The sequence below is a fragment of the Thermobia domestica genome, chromosome 2 (genome assembly GCF_964235325.1).
Source record: "Thermobia domestica chromosome 2, izTheDome1.hap1.1, whole genome shotgun sequence".
Taxonomy (NCBI): Eukaryota; Metazoa; Arthropoda; class Insecta; order Zygentoma; family Lepismatidae; genus Thermobia; species Thermobia domestica.
This window is the reverse complement of record NC_137455.1, coordinates 48,504,367-48,520,175: the sequence shown is the minus strand read 5'-3', so window position 1 is coordinate 48,520,175 and position 15,809 is coordinate 48,504,367. Positions and strand designations below refer to the sequence as shown.

Below are 15,809 nucleotides of genomic sequence, written 5' to 3'. Positions count from 1 at the left end.
GAATCCTGGTGGTTATCTAAACCAAAGGTGACAGGAATGACTAATTTCTTGTCCAGTGTGTTTAAAAAAAACCTAGCAGATGCGTAACTTTTGTATATATGTCTATACAGAAATACTTTGATATATTTATCTTTGTATAAAATCATATATGATAGTTGCGTTGCAGTGCAGTAATTATTACAGGCAGCATGCAGTGGACAATTTTCTTTAAAATAAAAATCTTCGGATTTACAAAGACCTAATTTTACTTACTCTCTTATTTTCTTCATCTCAATCCTTCCCTCCTCTCCCCTCACGTGCTAAATTATTGAAGTCCACTCAAACAAATAATTAAATAAATTATAATTAAAGCACAAAATCAAGAAATTCTACACTTTCAATAATTTGCAAAGATATGTTGACTGAGCTTACTTTTTCTGGTAAAAGAAGGTCTTGCCACTGTTCTTCATTGGGGAGTCTCTCGTTGTATCCTGTCCTGCCGGAGACCAACTCGTTTGTGCTGGCTTTCGGTGTACTGTAACTTTACAGATTATTGACATCAGTAACACGTCCTCACATTCGTCTATAGTGAACAATTCAGTAGGATCTGACATATTACCAAGAACGGTATCTTCTCCACGACTGAAATTTAACAATGTGAACAAATAATTATCATTCAGTTAAGATACGTTGCAAAATAATATCATTTAAGTACTAAAATATTAGATAAGTGAACTTAGACACGAAAAATGTCAGCAAACCATATTATTGTGCCCTTTTTTGAGGATTGAAAAAAAATCGTTGTTTAATAATCTGCTTTTAATACTTCAACACTAATACTAATACTTCAATAGTAAATCAAAAATATCATTCATTAGCTTCTCTGATAAGGGGACTTTCATTTTATCCCTCTATAACTCTGTAATGACAGCTACCTTAAAATTGCTGGTTCAACTTCACTTCCACCAGCTTACACAACAAATCCGACTATCCTTTGACGTAAGCCGGTCAATTCATCATTCCATTGAACTCCTTACTAAAATCCACTATCATTATCCAACTATTAAGTCCACAATGATCCATAATTACACCCGTAAACAGGTTAACTTCTGTTTCAGTTTACTAGTAACATACGTTGATTTACCTTTATAAACAAAATCATATCAGACCATTACTGATTTTTTACATTATTCCTGTAGTGTTTTCCTTTATGAAATTGTATTAGTAACATATTCACCTACTTGGGACGTCAAAAATTTCTCATCACTGGAGAAAATTTCATTCCTGCTTCCAGGTCATAACTTTTCGCACAATTTACACTGCATTTGTGACCTTCAAAAAGTTTAGGTTGATATTTCATTCTCCTGTATTGCAAAAGTATGCATCGTTGATAAACTAGATACACGGTGGATTTGTGAACCGATGGTAGAATCACTTGGCAGTATGCCTGGAAATACACAACCACCATTAAGCTTACGAAGAACATTGCTTACTTATCGAGGTCTTCCGAGTCTATACTATTGCTGGTTCCAAACATTAAGAAAACAAATTCCTGATCACGAATGCAGTTTGCTCTACTAGTACAGATGTTTTACTTTGTTGCTTCATACTGAGAAAGCGCATCCTCGATCTAAATTCCTGTGTAATAAATACCTCACAAAATAATGTGCACTCCTATATTTTTGTCTTCTTCAATCACAATTAATCCGACTTGAATTATAGCAGCAGATGACATTAATGACTCAGTCGGACAAGTTATTATATATTGTTTTGTACCAGCGAAATCATTATCATCTGTGCTTAACATTCCTTCCGTTGGTCAGAAGAAATAATCATATGCTGTCTGTCATGTTCTTTGTCAAGCTTGCAAAGGATGTTCTAATAAATGTCACTTCTTTCTAATTTCTTCTTTACGACATAATGCTGCAAAGGCTATGACATTTTGTTTGACGTCTAGAATATTCAGACCTCAAAGTCGACCTAAAAATCTTTGAATGATAATGCGGTCTTCGGTGGCCGTACTCTCACACTTATTCGTGAGATTAGAACAGTTAACGTTCTCTCCCGTTTTTCCTTTAATATTTTTTCTATAATGTGTTGTCATTATTATTGCTGTTTTTTAAAATTGATTTATATTATTTCGTTTTAGCTGCAACCTCCGTTTTGATTTAGTCTTGTTTTGTTGAAGCTATGTTTGAATGACATTTTTTAAGTATTATTATTTTGATATTTGAATGTGAAGCATGGGTCTGTTATTGGACTTACCGTGACGAGAATAAATAGCCTAGGCGCAGACATCCCTATAAAACCACAGCCAATCAAATGTAAACTATCATATACTTTAAAAAAAAAAAAAAGTAAATTGTAAAAACACTGAAATAATGTTTATTAATACTTCATTTCATTAAAAGCAAATTTTGGATTTCACAAATTTCATACTGGTAACTTATGTTTTCTAAAGCTATGAAGTGAATATTACAGCAGAATAAACAGAAAAACTACATTTGTACTAGCTAAACTACATTATCCTTGTTGATACGGTCTCAAGTACATTTATAGTTTGAATGTAGTTCTACTAATATCTATAAAATCTACACTAAATCAAATAAGAGGGTAGTCCCAAAAGTTTCCAACCTAACGAAGAAAAAACAGGAAATGGGTAAAAACTACCTTTATTTCTTAATATAGTCTTCCCCTAGCTCGATACACTTTTCCCAGCGATATTCAATAGCTTCGATACCTGTTTATAGTGTGAAGCGTCGAGCTCCTTAGAACAGCCATTAAGAGCAGACTCCGCCTCTTCATTGTTGATAAATCTTTTACCATCGAGCCACTTTTCCAAGTTTTGAAAAAGGAAATCCGAGGGGGCTAAATCTAGCAAACAGGGTGCATGAAGAAGCAATTCGGACTAACTCAACGCCATCGTGATAACGCATGTGTGAACTGATGCATTTTCCTCATGATATAACACTTTCTTTAGAGCCAAATGTGGCCGTGGTTTCTTGAATTCATCACTAAAACGATGAAATAAATTCGCATAATACTCATCGTTGATGGTTTTTTCCTTTCTGAAGAGAATCAATGAACATTGTTCCACGTACATCCCAAAAAATTGACACCATGACCTTGCAAACAGATGGAACTGTCTTCGCCTTCTTTGGGGTCCAATCTGTTTTGACAGTTTCTTCGTCTCAAGTGTGAAGTGATGGACCTATGTTACATCCATGGTTATGAATCAATATAAGAACTCGGCTTTGTTGTTGTGAAACATCGCGAAACGCTCAGTTGAAACTCCTCAACATTGTTTTTTGTTTCACTGAGAGCAAATGTGGCAATCATCTCGCGCACAGCTTTCTTATGTCCAAATTTTCAGTCAATATGCGATGTACAGCACTATGTGATGCCATGTCTGCTAGCTCGCGCACTTTTAGTCGACGGTCACCTAATACTTTTTGTGGATTTTCTTCACCGTATTTGGCGTGGTCACCTCATTTGGCCGACCACTGCAATGTTCATCTTTGCAGCTCGTATGAACTCGTTCAAACTCTACAACCCAATATTTTACTGTTGTATACGAAGGAGCCGATTCCCCAGAGTAGAATCTCGCTTGGCTTTGATATCGGTTGGACTGAGATATTTCAAATCAAAGTATTGTATCACATAACGATTACCCATTTTGTCCATGTTGACAAATTCACCACTGAGAGCGTTCACTATTGATGGGTGCCAAACAAATACGTTAGAACGTAGCGTCTTCAAACTTCAAACATAATCTTTATAAGGTTAGTAATTTCGACCATAGTAATGTTTTCCGAACAACGGACCTATACGTCAGGTTGGATACTTTCGAGACTACCCACGTGTATTACACAATATTTTGTAAACGTACTGTTTCATTTATTGTGTCTACGTACTATTAACTTCTGTTTTGGAGTTTCCTAACCTGTCCTAAGTACATCTGGGCAACTCACATGAAACTCATCTCCCTGCTTAGTATTCTATCTTGCGCTATTTTGTGTACAAATCAACAATGGTGAGGTCAAAAAATTCGATAATATGACAATTTAAATCCCTTGCACTAAAATCCCTGTTTTTTAAAAGTCTTCCTGCTGTGGAAAAGTTATGCAGAAATTTTTATATTGATTTATACGATTTTCTGCTAGTTTGTAGGAGTAGTGCTCACTTTAAAAAGCCCTTTGTGAAAATGCTGTTATAATCTTAATTCTACGTTAAACGTTATTTTGTACTTTAACTTCAATGATTACACATATTTCTCTTTTACCTTACCGTGATTCTTCGAAACAAATAGGCAGCAAAGTATTTGCTATATAATGATAACATTTATGTTTCGAATAATTCCACGACAAGAGTGTAAAAATAGAAGTTTAACGTAGATTGAAAAATATAACAGCATCTTCACAAAGTGCTTTTTAAAAGAACAACATTGCCAGAAATTAGTACAAAATTATAAGCACTCGTAAAAATCTTCTGAATAAGATTTCACAGAAGAAAGACTTTCAAAAGAAAGAAGGGACACTATCATATTAACACTTGATCAATTATATTTCATGCACACCTGGTCTATTATTTATTATTTTATTAATACATATTTCTGGGCATTATCGGCATCTATGGTCTTAAGTCAGTCACGTATAGGAGATGACATCCCTCGGCGACATTATCTGGGGAAGGTACGAAGGAAGGAAGAAAATGGCCTGGGACCTGTATATTAGGCACCATCCCAGCATATACCTGGTGTAAATGAGAAAAATCTACGAAAATCTCACTCAAGACAACTGGTTTAAAGAATATGATTATTTTGATTCGCGCTTTACGTTTGACTATTTCATCATTCAATCCTCCCCCTCTTTTGCCATCTACTTCCCCCTCTTTTCCAATCTACTCAACATACGAGCTCATGACTGCTGAACAAACGTGTAGGTATCTAAATGATACCATAAATTATTGCACTCCCAAAACAAACTTGGCTGCTATGAGACGCGGACAGTAGACACAATCGAGAGAGAACAAGGCTTCTCACCTTTATTCGTATAACTGTTCCTCGAATTCTTTCTTAGTAAATAAAATTTGCATTGTGTGTCCGTAATTTATAGAAAATGAATTTAAAATTACCGGTTTTTTAACTGGTTCCATCAACTATATATATTTTACAGGTAGGAGTAAAATTCGCATCAGAGGAAGAGAAACAAAGTTAATTTCCAAAAATATAAAAACAAATGCTTTAGAATTCATTTCATTTGTGTGATTCATCTTTGCTGAAGCAAGGAAGTCCTCAAGGGGGAAGCCTTCTCTAAATCAGCGAGGAAACTAATTACCTAACAGGAAGACTGGAGATGATCCTTTGTATAACATACAGAACAATTACAAAAGAATAATTTATGCAAAACTGGTAATAAAATTTGTAACCTGTTGTAAAAATTAAGACTCGTGCTAACACAGCGACAAATTACAAACTATCACAGACGATGGTAATAGCAGGATGAAACAGATGATGAACTTTTAACAGTTCAAATGGAATAAACTAAAAGAATTTAGTTTATATTTTCCACATGGACAGTGAATACTGTAAATTTTATTGGAATAACAGTTTTGACATTATGAATAATGCTGTCAATTCATTTGGAGTAATGCTAGGTAGAGAAATGGTGAGAAGGGAAAGGGGAATCCGCAATCCGGCAACGATACGCTAAATATCGCGTACCACTGGCTACTGCTCATGTTACTTCTTATCTGAAAGAGCTGTAATAGTAAAGTAAATATTAGACGTAGCAAATGAAAGAGTACGTTTAGAAATTATTATAAACATGCGTCAATTCATATCCTTAAGTATCACATCACAGAAGTTTATTCTGTGTTAATATGAACCTCAAAAATATATATAAAATATGAATTTTCGAGAATAAATAATTTTTGCATTACTAATAATTTAGAATAATTCACCAGACTTACTTCCCTTGCAATAAATTATTTCAGGTATTTCCATAATACGTACCAAAACCAGTGAGCGTGGAAGTATTTTCCCTTTAATCTACTTTCCCACATGTAGACTATTCGAGCGATGTGAGGTGTTCCATGAGGATCCTTTGGCTGCACTAACACAAAATTATTTAGCTCGTACTCTTCGTCTGCAATCCGCACTTTTCTGAAAATTACACTTCGTTATTCTTCACATTATTTAACCTCAACACATAAAAGTAATTGATTCTTCTCTTGTGAAAGAGTAACACAGAAATGTAACGCAACTAAATATTACTGCACTTTTACTATTACAGTAAATGTTGCTGTAGCAAACGCCAGTATAACGAAATGTTCAGAATTAAATTATTTTTAGAACCCTCCACTTTTCTCTATTTAACATGTGTTGAAACGTTTCAAAATAACGAATTTCGAACTTTTAGTATAACGAATGGAAATTTCGTCTTTTCTGCTAATATTTAACTTTTTTTTCAAGATATAACTAAAATTCAGTCTGTTTTATAATATATTCTTCTTATTATATTATTGCTCATATGATACGGCAGCCATTTTTCGTACATGTACGATTGAAAATCGAAAGGTCTTTGCGCCTATTTATTTTGCAAGCATGTAATACATTTTAATACAAAATCGAGATATACGAGTGATATGGTAGGCTTTTCTTGGAACGGCTTCAGTGTAACTTCCGATTCCTTTCACCGCACGACGTTGCTGTCAATTCCGAAAGTGGCTGGAATACGTCATCATATAAGCTATGAGAACGCAAAATCGCGCGAATTGAACAAAACAATCGCCAATTTCACTCTTGGGGATAGGAAATTATAGAGCATCACCTTACAGTCCATCCCCTGTGATTAACCTTTTTGGTCCGTTGAAGTTCCTGCCAGGACAAAGGTTTACGAACCACATCGAAGCGCTGATTCCGTGATTAGCTGGCTCCTTTCTACGAAGCGGGCATCGAGAAGTTGGTGTTACGGTAATGCGTACAAGTGCCTCAACACACGTGGTGATTATGTGTAAAAATAGACAAAGGTGCGTAGGATTTAGTGTTTCGTTTATGGTTTCTACTCTGGCAATAAATCAGTATATGCAAACACTTTTTTTCCCCCTCGTATGCGATTGGTTGAGCATAATAGCGATTTGAAAATAACCGATAAGCGTTATTCTACTATTACATAAGTTTTGCGCATTTTCTAATAGCAAGAAATACGGAACTAAATCATAGCCAAGACAGACTCTCTCTTATTATAAAATATTAAAAACTGGAATTATTAAGAATTGTTTTAAATTTCGTATATGTTCATTTTAACGTAACATTCACATCAAGAATTGTCTAATAATTACTTTTATTTAAAACACAGAGTTGCACAATGAGTGGATAAATAAACGCTAAACACTATATTTCGTGCTGTTAGTCCAACAGGTTTTCATTGTTCAATTATACATTTCATATTTTTGACAATACATTTCATTTTTCTTCAAGCTCAAGATTCATATCTAATGTTTTAATATTTAGGGGGTGGAAAAAGTATCTTTAATAAAACAAAACAACAATAATAATAATAATAATAATAATAATAATAATAATAATAATAATAAAGTTTTATATTTCTTTTTTCACAATCCCATTCTCGGATGGGAACGTAGATATTCTGATCAAAATGTAGAATTAATACAGGAGCTGACAGCACAATGCACCCATTGAAACACAAAATGTTTAAGTTTTCACTGGAAACAATCTGCAATTACGGACATGGGCAGAAAATTATTCACAGCTGAGTTACAGTAAAACCTGTCAACTTGGCCACCTCTCTAAGTTGGCCACCTGCTATCTTGGCCTAGTTCGTCTTTAACCTGCATTTTCCCATAAGACATTCGTTACTTACTACTCTATAAGTTGGCCACTTGTCTATCTTGGAAGTTGGCCACACTGAAGCAATGTTTATCCTATGATGATAATAAATTTACCTGTGTATCTTGGCCACGCAAAACTCAATTTTGTTATTATTCTTAATTCTTTCGTATTCCCATATGAGAGGCAGATGTTCTGTATTTGTGACTGGACACAAAGAAGCATAGATTCGCACGATTTGTTCTTGGAGGTCAATGGCCAGAACACTACCCTCATAAAGGGGTGGTGAAGGAAGGTGTGAATAAGAAAAAGCACGTACAGGAATTTAGGAAATGGTTATACGTATTTGTTTACTCCGTCTGTTTTGGTAAAACCATTGGCTATATCAATTCCTCTGATCAGTGGGGAGCTTTTGTAATTCCGGAAAATTCTCAAGGTTAAAGCTCAATTGTCAACTATTGGCACCTGTCGGCTTGTCAAAAGATAGCGGAGTTTTTGAGATATGAATTCCCTCAAGATTTTCTCAAAACATCTTTTGCTCTGAGGGAAACACTTCTAGCTCATTAACAAGAGGTAAACTACAATATTAGTATGTGCTTATCTGCCAAAAAGAATAAAAAATACGTCTAGAATTAACCACCATTCAGTAACAACTGGAAAGAAGTAATATAAATTGCATATGAATTTCTCAATTTATAACTTAGCTTTTCTTGTTTACAATCTGAATAATTCAGTGTGTTATAATATCAATTTCAATAAACTGCGTACATACGCTTCTATTTCATGCTTGTTTGTGTTATTGTGTTTTCAATTCGAATAATCCAATGTGCAAGACTAGTTTTCAGGAAGAGAAAAGTATGCACATATATTAAACATAGTATAGTAATATTTTCTAGTACTGTATATTTTTGATGATTACTCTATATACATTATTTATAAGTAGCTGTTGTGCCACTGCTTATTAAAATTTTACGATCAAGTAATACTAGATATCCTATTCTAAAAATACACAAATCACACTTATTTTCCGTAAGTTGGCCACCTGTCTAAGTTAGCCACTTTTCGATGGAACCGATGGTGGCCAACATAGACAGGTTTCACTGTACTTGTAAATATATTCAATATATTGCTGAATTCCTTTTGAAAACAAGGAATTCAACAGACGATAGCTTATTTTTTTTCTTATTATTATTATTATTATTATTACTTCTAAATTGTACTATATGGTTTCAGCATATTAAATACAGTTCTTATACATCACGGTTTCCACTTATTTGGGGACCACGAATTCCTTTACTTCAGGTTTTTTCAGCTTTACATATAATTCCCTAACTTTTCTAGGATTTTCATGTTGGTGGGAATCCTGTGCATATATAAACAAATTACATAAATGTGTGTCACATTATATCAAACTATAACTTTGCTAATTATCTTATTGTTGTCAGAGAGTAGTTTATTATTTTCAATGCTTTAAAAAAAGAGTAATATAGTTTTGTTTTAATATATCAAATTGAATTTCTTCTATTAACTGATCATAAGCGTAAAATGAGTATGTGAAACATTTGACGGAACATACCCTGGTGAAAGAGTTGAATCATACCTTGAATACACTTATTAGTACAGCTGGCGTAATGTGCCTGGAAAAGTCACATATATCTTTCAACTTTTAAAATCCATACTACTGTTTGAAACGGGTTGCAGTTTGTCCATGAATATCAAAAATATAGCTATGGAGGTCTATGACCTTATTTCTGTACTTACTGGTTTAGAATACGAAAAGAAAACCGGATGTGTATTTATTATGCCTTTACTTGGAACACACATGTATATATATTTCAAATAGAGTTCCCTACACTGTAATCTTCTAATAGGTTTATCTTTCGTATGTTATTTCTAGAGGTTCATAGCAGTATTTTTCTCGTTAACTTTTAGTAACACAGAATAAGATTGTATTCTGTATTAGTGACACAAAATATAGATTCACTAACCTGTAAAAAATACGACTTCCATCATCCATTATATGTTTACCAAGCCAATTTGGTTTTACCTCTTTCTTTTGCGGCAAGTTCTTCGGTGATCGGTTCCTAACCGTGGTCTTGCAATTCTCTTCTGACATAACTCGATATTGCTCTTCATCTTCAGGCTCCGATTCTTCGGCTTCTTCAATCGCACCATTTGGACATCTGTAACGGTTTTACATCTTTATTTTATTTGTTTTGAGCTTTACGGTAATTTTTCTCTTGAGCTCTCCATCTCCTTTACAGATAGCAGCTTGTTACGAAACAGACCATCATACGACATATTATATTAATCATTCAATGAAAAATTACATCGAACGCACGTAAAAGTGTTTGTAGGAGTTTAAAGCATTATTATTATTATTATTTATTTATTGACATTTTCTATGTCAGCATGATTTTTCTATTTGTTCTGAGGAAAATTTGTTACATAATATATACTACCGTAACATAAATAGTCACCTACATGGAAACACCTAACGAATTCGAACGGACGATGAGGATGACGTAAGTAGTGGTATTAGAATGCAGTACAAGTGGCACTATGGCGCGCGGACGTGGCTCTGAGAAACTGGAGGAGTTTACCCAAGGTCTACTGGGAATGTGATAGATGTCAGCGCAGCATCAGCACTGGGCTACGTGCATCTCAAGCAAAACTAATAGGATTATGGTGTAGTTCAAACTGGCTGGAAACATGGTTAGTCCCATATTGGGTAGATCGGGATCAATGCTACGTCTGAAACGTGCGTTTGTTTATAAAGTGTACGGACCAAGCTATCCAAATATGTGAAAGACAGGACAGATCCCAATGCCCAAGCTGACAGATCAACATAAACAGTCCAGCAGTATCTGCATTGTGTAGGAATGTATCGATGCGTCGTCAAAGAGAAGTCTTTACGAAACACAAATGATACGGAGAAACAACTGGGTTACTGCTATGTGCAGTATGTCATAGATACTTGTATCCTCTGATAAAAGCCGAATTTGCTAATTCTCGGAGAACGGTCAATAGTAGGTGTGGAAGGAACAGAAAGACCACAATTACACAATCTTAAAGTACGGCAGCGTACATATCATGGTGTGGAACGTAAGTCGGAAAGGTCGTCACAATATATCAATTCTTCAAGATGGACACATTAATCCTGCCCAATATATCGAGATACCGCATGGTGGATTACTATCTTCCTTTGAAACAGGTGAACTGTCTCAGGTTGACAGCATTTCATGTGTGACAGGACACAATGTAATGGGGCAAACCTGGCGAGCTGCAGGCAAAATGGATTCAAGATCGGCCGTGGCCCGGTCATTGATTCTATAAAAAATGTTAAGTATCTCCTACACATCTAAAATTGTACAAACGGCCAGGCATGAAAAAATAAATAAAAATCAAAAATTAAAAAATAATGTTTTAATGTGTCTTTGGACCCCGATCTGACTTCGTTCAACACCTTTGGCATTTACCTGTCAATCTAAAGTTGGAAAATAAAAAGAATATTTTCTCAAGTGCTAATGATGGACAAATAAACACAAAAGTATACCTGAATAACAAATGAGAAACTAGTTGAAGGAAGTTCTATTAACTGCTCCTTCGTGTGTATTAATGATTATTGTTGGGACAAAATGTTCCACTGAAAAATGAGAACATACTTCCAAAAAATACAGCGAAAACAAACTGCAATTTTATTGGCTAAAGGGCTTGGAATTTACAGTGACTATGCTAAAGAATGAGCTGAGAAACAGCGAAGTCCCAAGGTTGTTTCCTGAACCAAATAATCTCGAGGTCCTTGATTCATGTAAATAACGAGAATAAATTACCCCTTAGACTTACTTAATGGTTTGCAAGTAAAATTTCTATGATATCATCTTAAAATAATGGATTCGAACTTCCATTGTTTCATTCTTAGCTGGAGTTTCAGAATTAAAATAATAATAATAATAATAATAATAATAATAATAATAATAATAATAATAATAATAATAATAATAATAATAATAATAATAATAAAGCAAGCATGAGACCTTAGTTTTCTCCTGAAGAAGATTAACCATCTAGTTAAATTCATTCATGCTCCTTTAACTTCGTTCCAACTTGAATCATTTTTCTGGCAAACGGAATACGAAATTAATAAAATTTTCAATGATCATCAAAATGGACATAGCTTTTATTCTTTGGTTGCACCTGGGGTTGGATGACATTCTCTCAACTGGACTTCTAAGGACTCAGTTATTGCTGTTAAAAATAAACTAACTTTTTAAAAATAAGCAACTAAAAAATAATATAATATAATATAATAATAAGAGCAGTTGAACTACTTAAGATTCATAAGGCTAACTACACTGACGAGAACTAATTTCTCATCCCAAATTTATCTAATTTTAATTATATTTTTTCAAATCTTGTAAAAAAAAATTAAAATGAAACTTCAAGTTTTTGCTGTTTTTGGTCGAAACAAATAATCTCAGAAAAATCTGTCATTATTCTAAAAATAACAAAATATAAAATCAAACTTTAAAATTTGCAACTTTTGATCACGAAAAACAAAAGTTAGAAGAAATTTTACCTCAAAAGCGAATTTTCCCTAGTGAAAGTTCTTATAAATTACTTACAAATTCTTTTCTTCTCTTGGATTTATTAAATTTTAGCCATTCTTACATGTCTCAACACAGTCATTCTTACGTACAGTATGTATAATAACTCAGTTTTTACATAGGATTTTTCTTTTGTTCAAATATACACTATGTGATCAAAAGTATTCGGACACCCCCAAAAATATGTTTTTCATATTGGATGCATTGTGCTGCCACCTACTGTCACGTACTCATTATCAGCGACCTCAGTAGTCATTAGACATCGTGAGAAAGCAGAATGGGGCGCTCCGCGGAATTTACGAACTTCGAACGTGGTCAGGTGATTGAGTGTCACTTGTGTCAGAAGTTTGTACGCGAGATTTTTACGCTCCTAAACATCCCTCAGTTTACTGTTTTTGATGTGATAGTGAAAGTGGAAACATGAAAGGACACGTACAGCACAAAAGCGTACAGACCGACCTTGTCTGTTGACTGACAGAGACCGCCTACAGTTGAAGAGGGTCGTAAAGTGTAATAGGCAGACATCTACCCAGACCATCACACAGGAATTCCAAGCTGCATCAGGATCCACTCCAAGTACTATGAGAGTTAGGCGTGAGGTGAGAAAACTTGGATTTCATGGTCAAGCGGTTGCTCATAAGCCACACATCACGCAGGTAAATGACAAACGACGCCTCACTTGGTGTAAGGAGCGTAAACATTGGACGATTGAACAGTGGAAAAACGTTGTGTGGAGTGACGAATTACGGTACACAATGTGGCGATCCGATGGCAGGGTGTGGTATGGCGAATGCCCGGTGAACATTATCTGTCAGCGTGTGTAGTGCCAACAGTAAAATTCGGAGGTGGTGGTGTTATACTGTGGTCGTGTTTTTCTTGGAGGGGACTTGCACCCCTTGTTGTTTAGTGTGGCAATCTCACAGCGCAGGCCTACATTGATGTTTTAAGCACCTTCTTGCTTCCTACTATTGAAGAGCAATATGGGGATGGCGATTGCATCTTTCAACACGATCGAGCACATGTTCATACTGCACGGCCTGTAGCGGAATGGTTACACGACCATAACATCCCTGTAATGGACTGGCCTGCACAGAGTCCTGACTTGAATCCTATAGAACACCTTTGGGATGTTTTGGAACGCCAACTTCGTGCCAGGCCTCACCGACCTACATCGATACCTCTCCTCAGTTCAGCACTCCTCCCCAAGAAACCTTCCAGCACCTGATTGAAAGTATGCCTGCGAGAGTGGAAGCTGTCATCAAGACTAAGGGTGGGCCAACACCATATTGAATTCCAGTAGTACCGATGGAGGGCGCCACGAACTTGTAAATCATTTTCAGCCAGGTGTCCGGATACTTTTGATCACATAGTGTAACTTTCTTTAAAAAGTATTTTTTGTTGGAAATTTAAACTATTTAATCTATCTAATAAAAATAAGCCTCTTTTCCAGTAACTTTACCGAATTAAGGAATGATTTTTGAACTAAGATCACCGTAACAGCATACAGATACAGGTACAGAAAATATACTTTACAGTATATTTGTTAAGTTCAATGTAGTAACTTTGCGCAAAATCTATTCTACAAATTTTAAACATTCTCAGTAAAAACCTAGATGTTTTAAAATAACAAATCACTTATTTTGATCTATTTAACGTAGGACGTACTTCCTGGAAGCGGGTAACTCATCTTTCCATAAAATTAACTTCGAACTTATGTTCCTTCCTCACTTTAAAGAATCATTGACTTTTAGAGAACTTCTAACTTGATTTATTCACTTCAAGAATTTTTAAAGAAATACTTTGCTGAAGTCTCTCGAAATACTTATCTAGAATTTGAAATCAATAAGCATTAGTAAATTTATAACGTTTTTCTGCTGGTACTAAATCACTTTGTTAGTTAATGTTCAAAAATTTTGAAAAACTTAGTTTTAAAAATACAAACGCGATAAGTAATTTTGAAATTGCAGCGATTTTTCGGAAAAACTGTAAATTCTTATCTGGCTAATGGAACAATGGTTGCATCGGATATACCACTTATCTTCTGATTCTTTTCTTTTAACGAACTTCAATTTCAGTGAAACCTGAACAATAAATAGAAAGTTAACACTTCTTTACCAACTTAGCGAAATTATTCGAAAGTTTTGAACAAGGTCTAATTTTTCTAAGTTTGTAATTTTATTTTATTTTTATATCTTAAGTCTGTCATTAAATTTTATAGCTGAATTGCTAACTTACGACTAAGTTTGGTTGCCACTAACTGAATACCGAATTTTTAGGCTTACTCCATCTCTTGTCAATTGATAAGCCGTCACTATCAGAAGTTCACGCACTTTGAGCTACACATGCAATTAATATTTGGACCATTTCCAAATATGCTTCTACAAATTCCTTGTGTTGGTTTCTGTGGTCTTGGCGCCTGATGGGCCTAGTATACATGGCAATAATATACTGTTTCCATTAGCCTAGCCGGCATAACCGTGGGACATAACACTGAAAGCTTTTTTTCTACCAATAATATGTTGGAAGTTACCACGAATACCTACCAAACCGCTCCTAACAACGACGTGGAAAAATGGAAAAATTAGTATCTCTTACCTTCGTTTCAAACAGGGTCGTTTGTGCTTATCAATATTTCCAAATGATACACTTTCTTCGCAAATTGTACATACGCCACAATCAGGAATCTGGCAATATTCACATGCTCCACATAGTTTACGACGAAGTATCTGGAATAAGATAAGTATGTAGAAAATATTTCGTAAAACTATCACAAACTATTGCATTAATAATATAATTCCACTAATAAATAATTAATAATTTCGACTACGGATTTAATACAGTCAACTTTAGCATATATTGATTTCCATTGCTTTCGAAATGGAACTGTGCAGACAATTCGAATTTAACATTTGGATTGCTCCTCACGCATTAGCCCTCTGGATCAAATAGATCAATACAACATATTTCAATAAACTTTCCAAATCAAGCACGAAACGATATATGCGCGATAAACATTTCAAAAGAAACTCGCCTAAAAGCAAATAACTTCATTTCACATCGAAGAAAAAAAAATTGAGGAGTTTTATTTACTGTGAACGATTCACCACTTCTTATGTCTTATGCCTATATATTCATTAAAAAAGTACTTACTAGATACTTCAAAAGCATCCAGATACAGTTTGGTGCTTATGAAAAGTGGTTCATAAGTAGAACGGAAATTTTATGTAAGACTACTGAAATTAAAAGAGAGAAGATATTCAGAAGACAATCAACGGGGTGTAGTTCTATAGACTTCGATAGTTTTCTGACAGGATTTGAGCTGAGGAAGGTAATAACCTTTTGCCGAAATGTTTCCAGTTGGATAATTCTGGACA

General features: G+C 34.7%; 1 protein-coding gene across 1 annotated transcript in view; it reads right to left on the bottom strand.

Annotated features, from left to right (window-relative positions):
- The window catches only part of LOC145671791 (DNA (cytosine-5)-methyltransferase 1.S-like), an 87,595-nt gene that overhangs the window by 51,187 nt on the left and 20,599 nt on the right, over nucleotides 1-15,809 (bottom strand). Inside the window, exons 10-13 of the mRNA XM_081741010.1 lie at nucleotides 15,031-15,161; nucleotides 9,817-10,011; nucleotides 5,993-6,142; nucleotides 412-621 (exon numbers count right to left, since the gene is read on the bottom strand). Coding sequence (XP_081597136.1) covers nucleotides 412-621; nucleotides 5,993-6,142; nucleotides 9,817-10,011; nucleotides 15,031-15,161 — 686 coding nt within the window. The remainder of the gene's footprint in view (nucleotides 1-411; nucleotides 622-5,992; nucleotides 6,143-9,816; nucleotides 10,012-15,030; nucleotides 15,162-15,809) is intronic.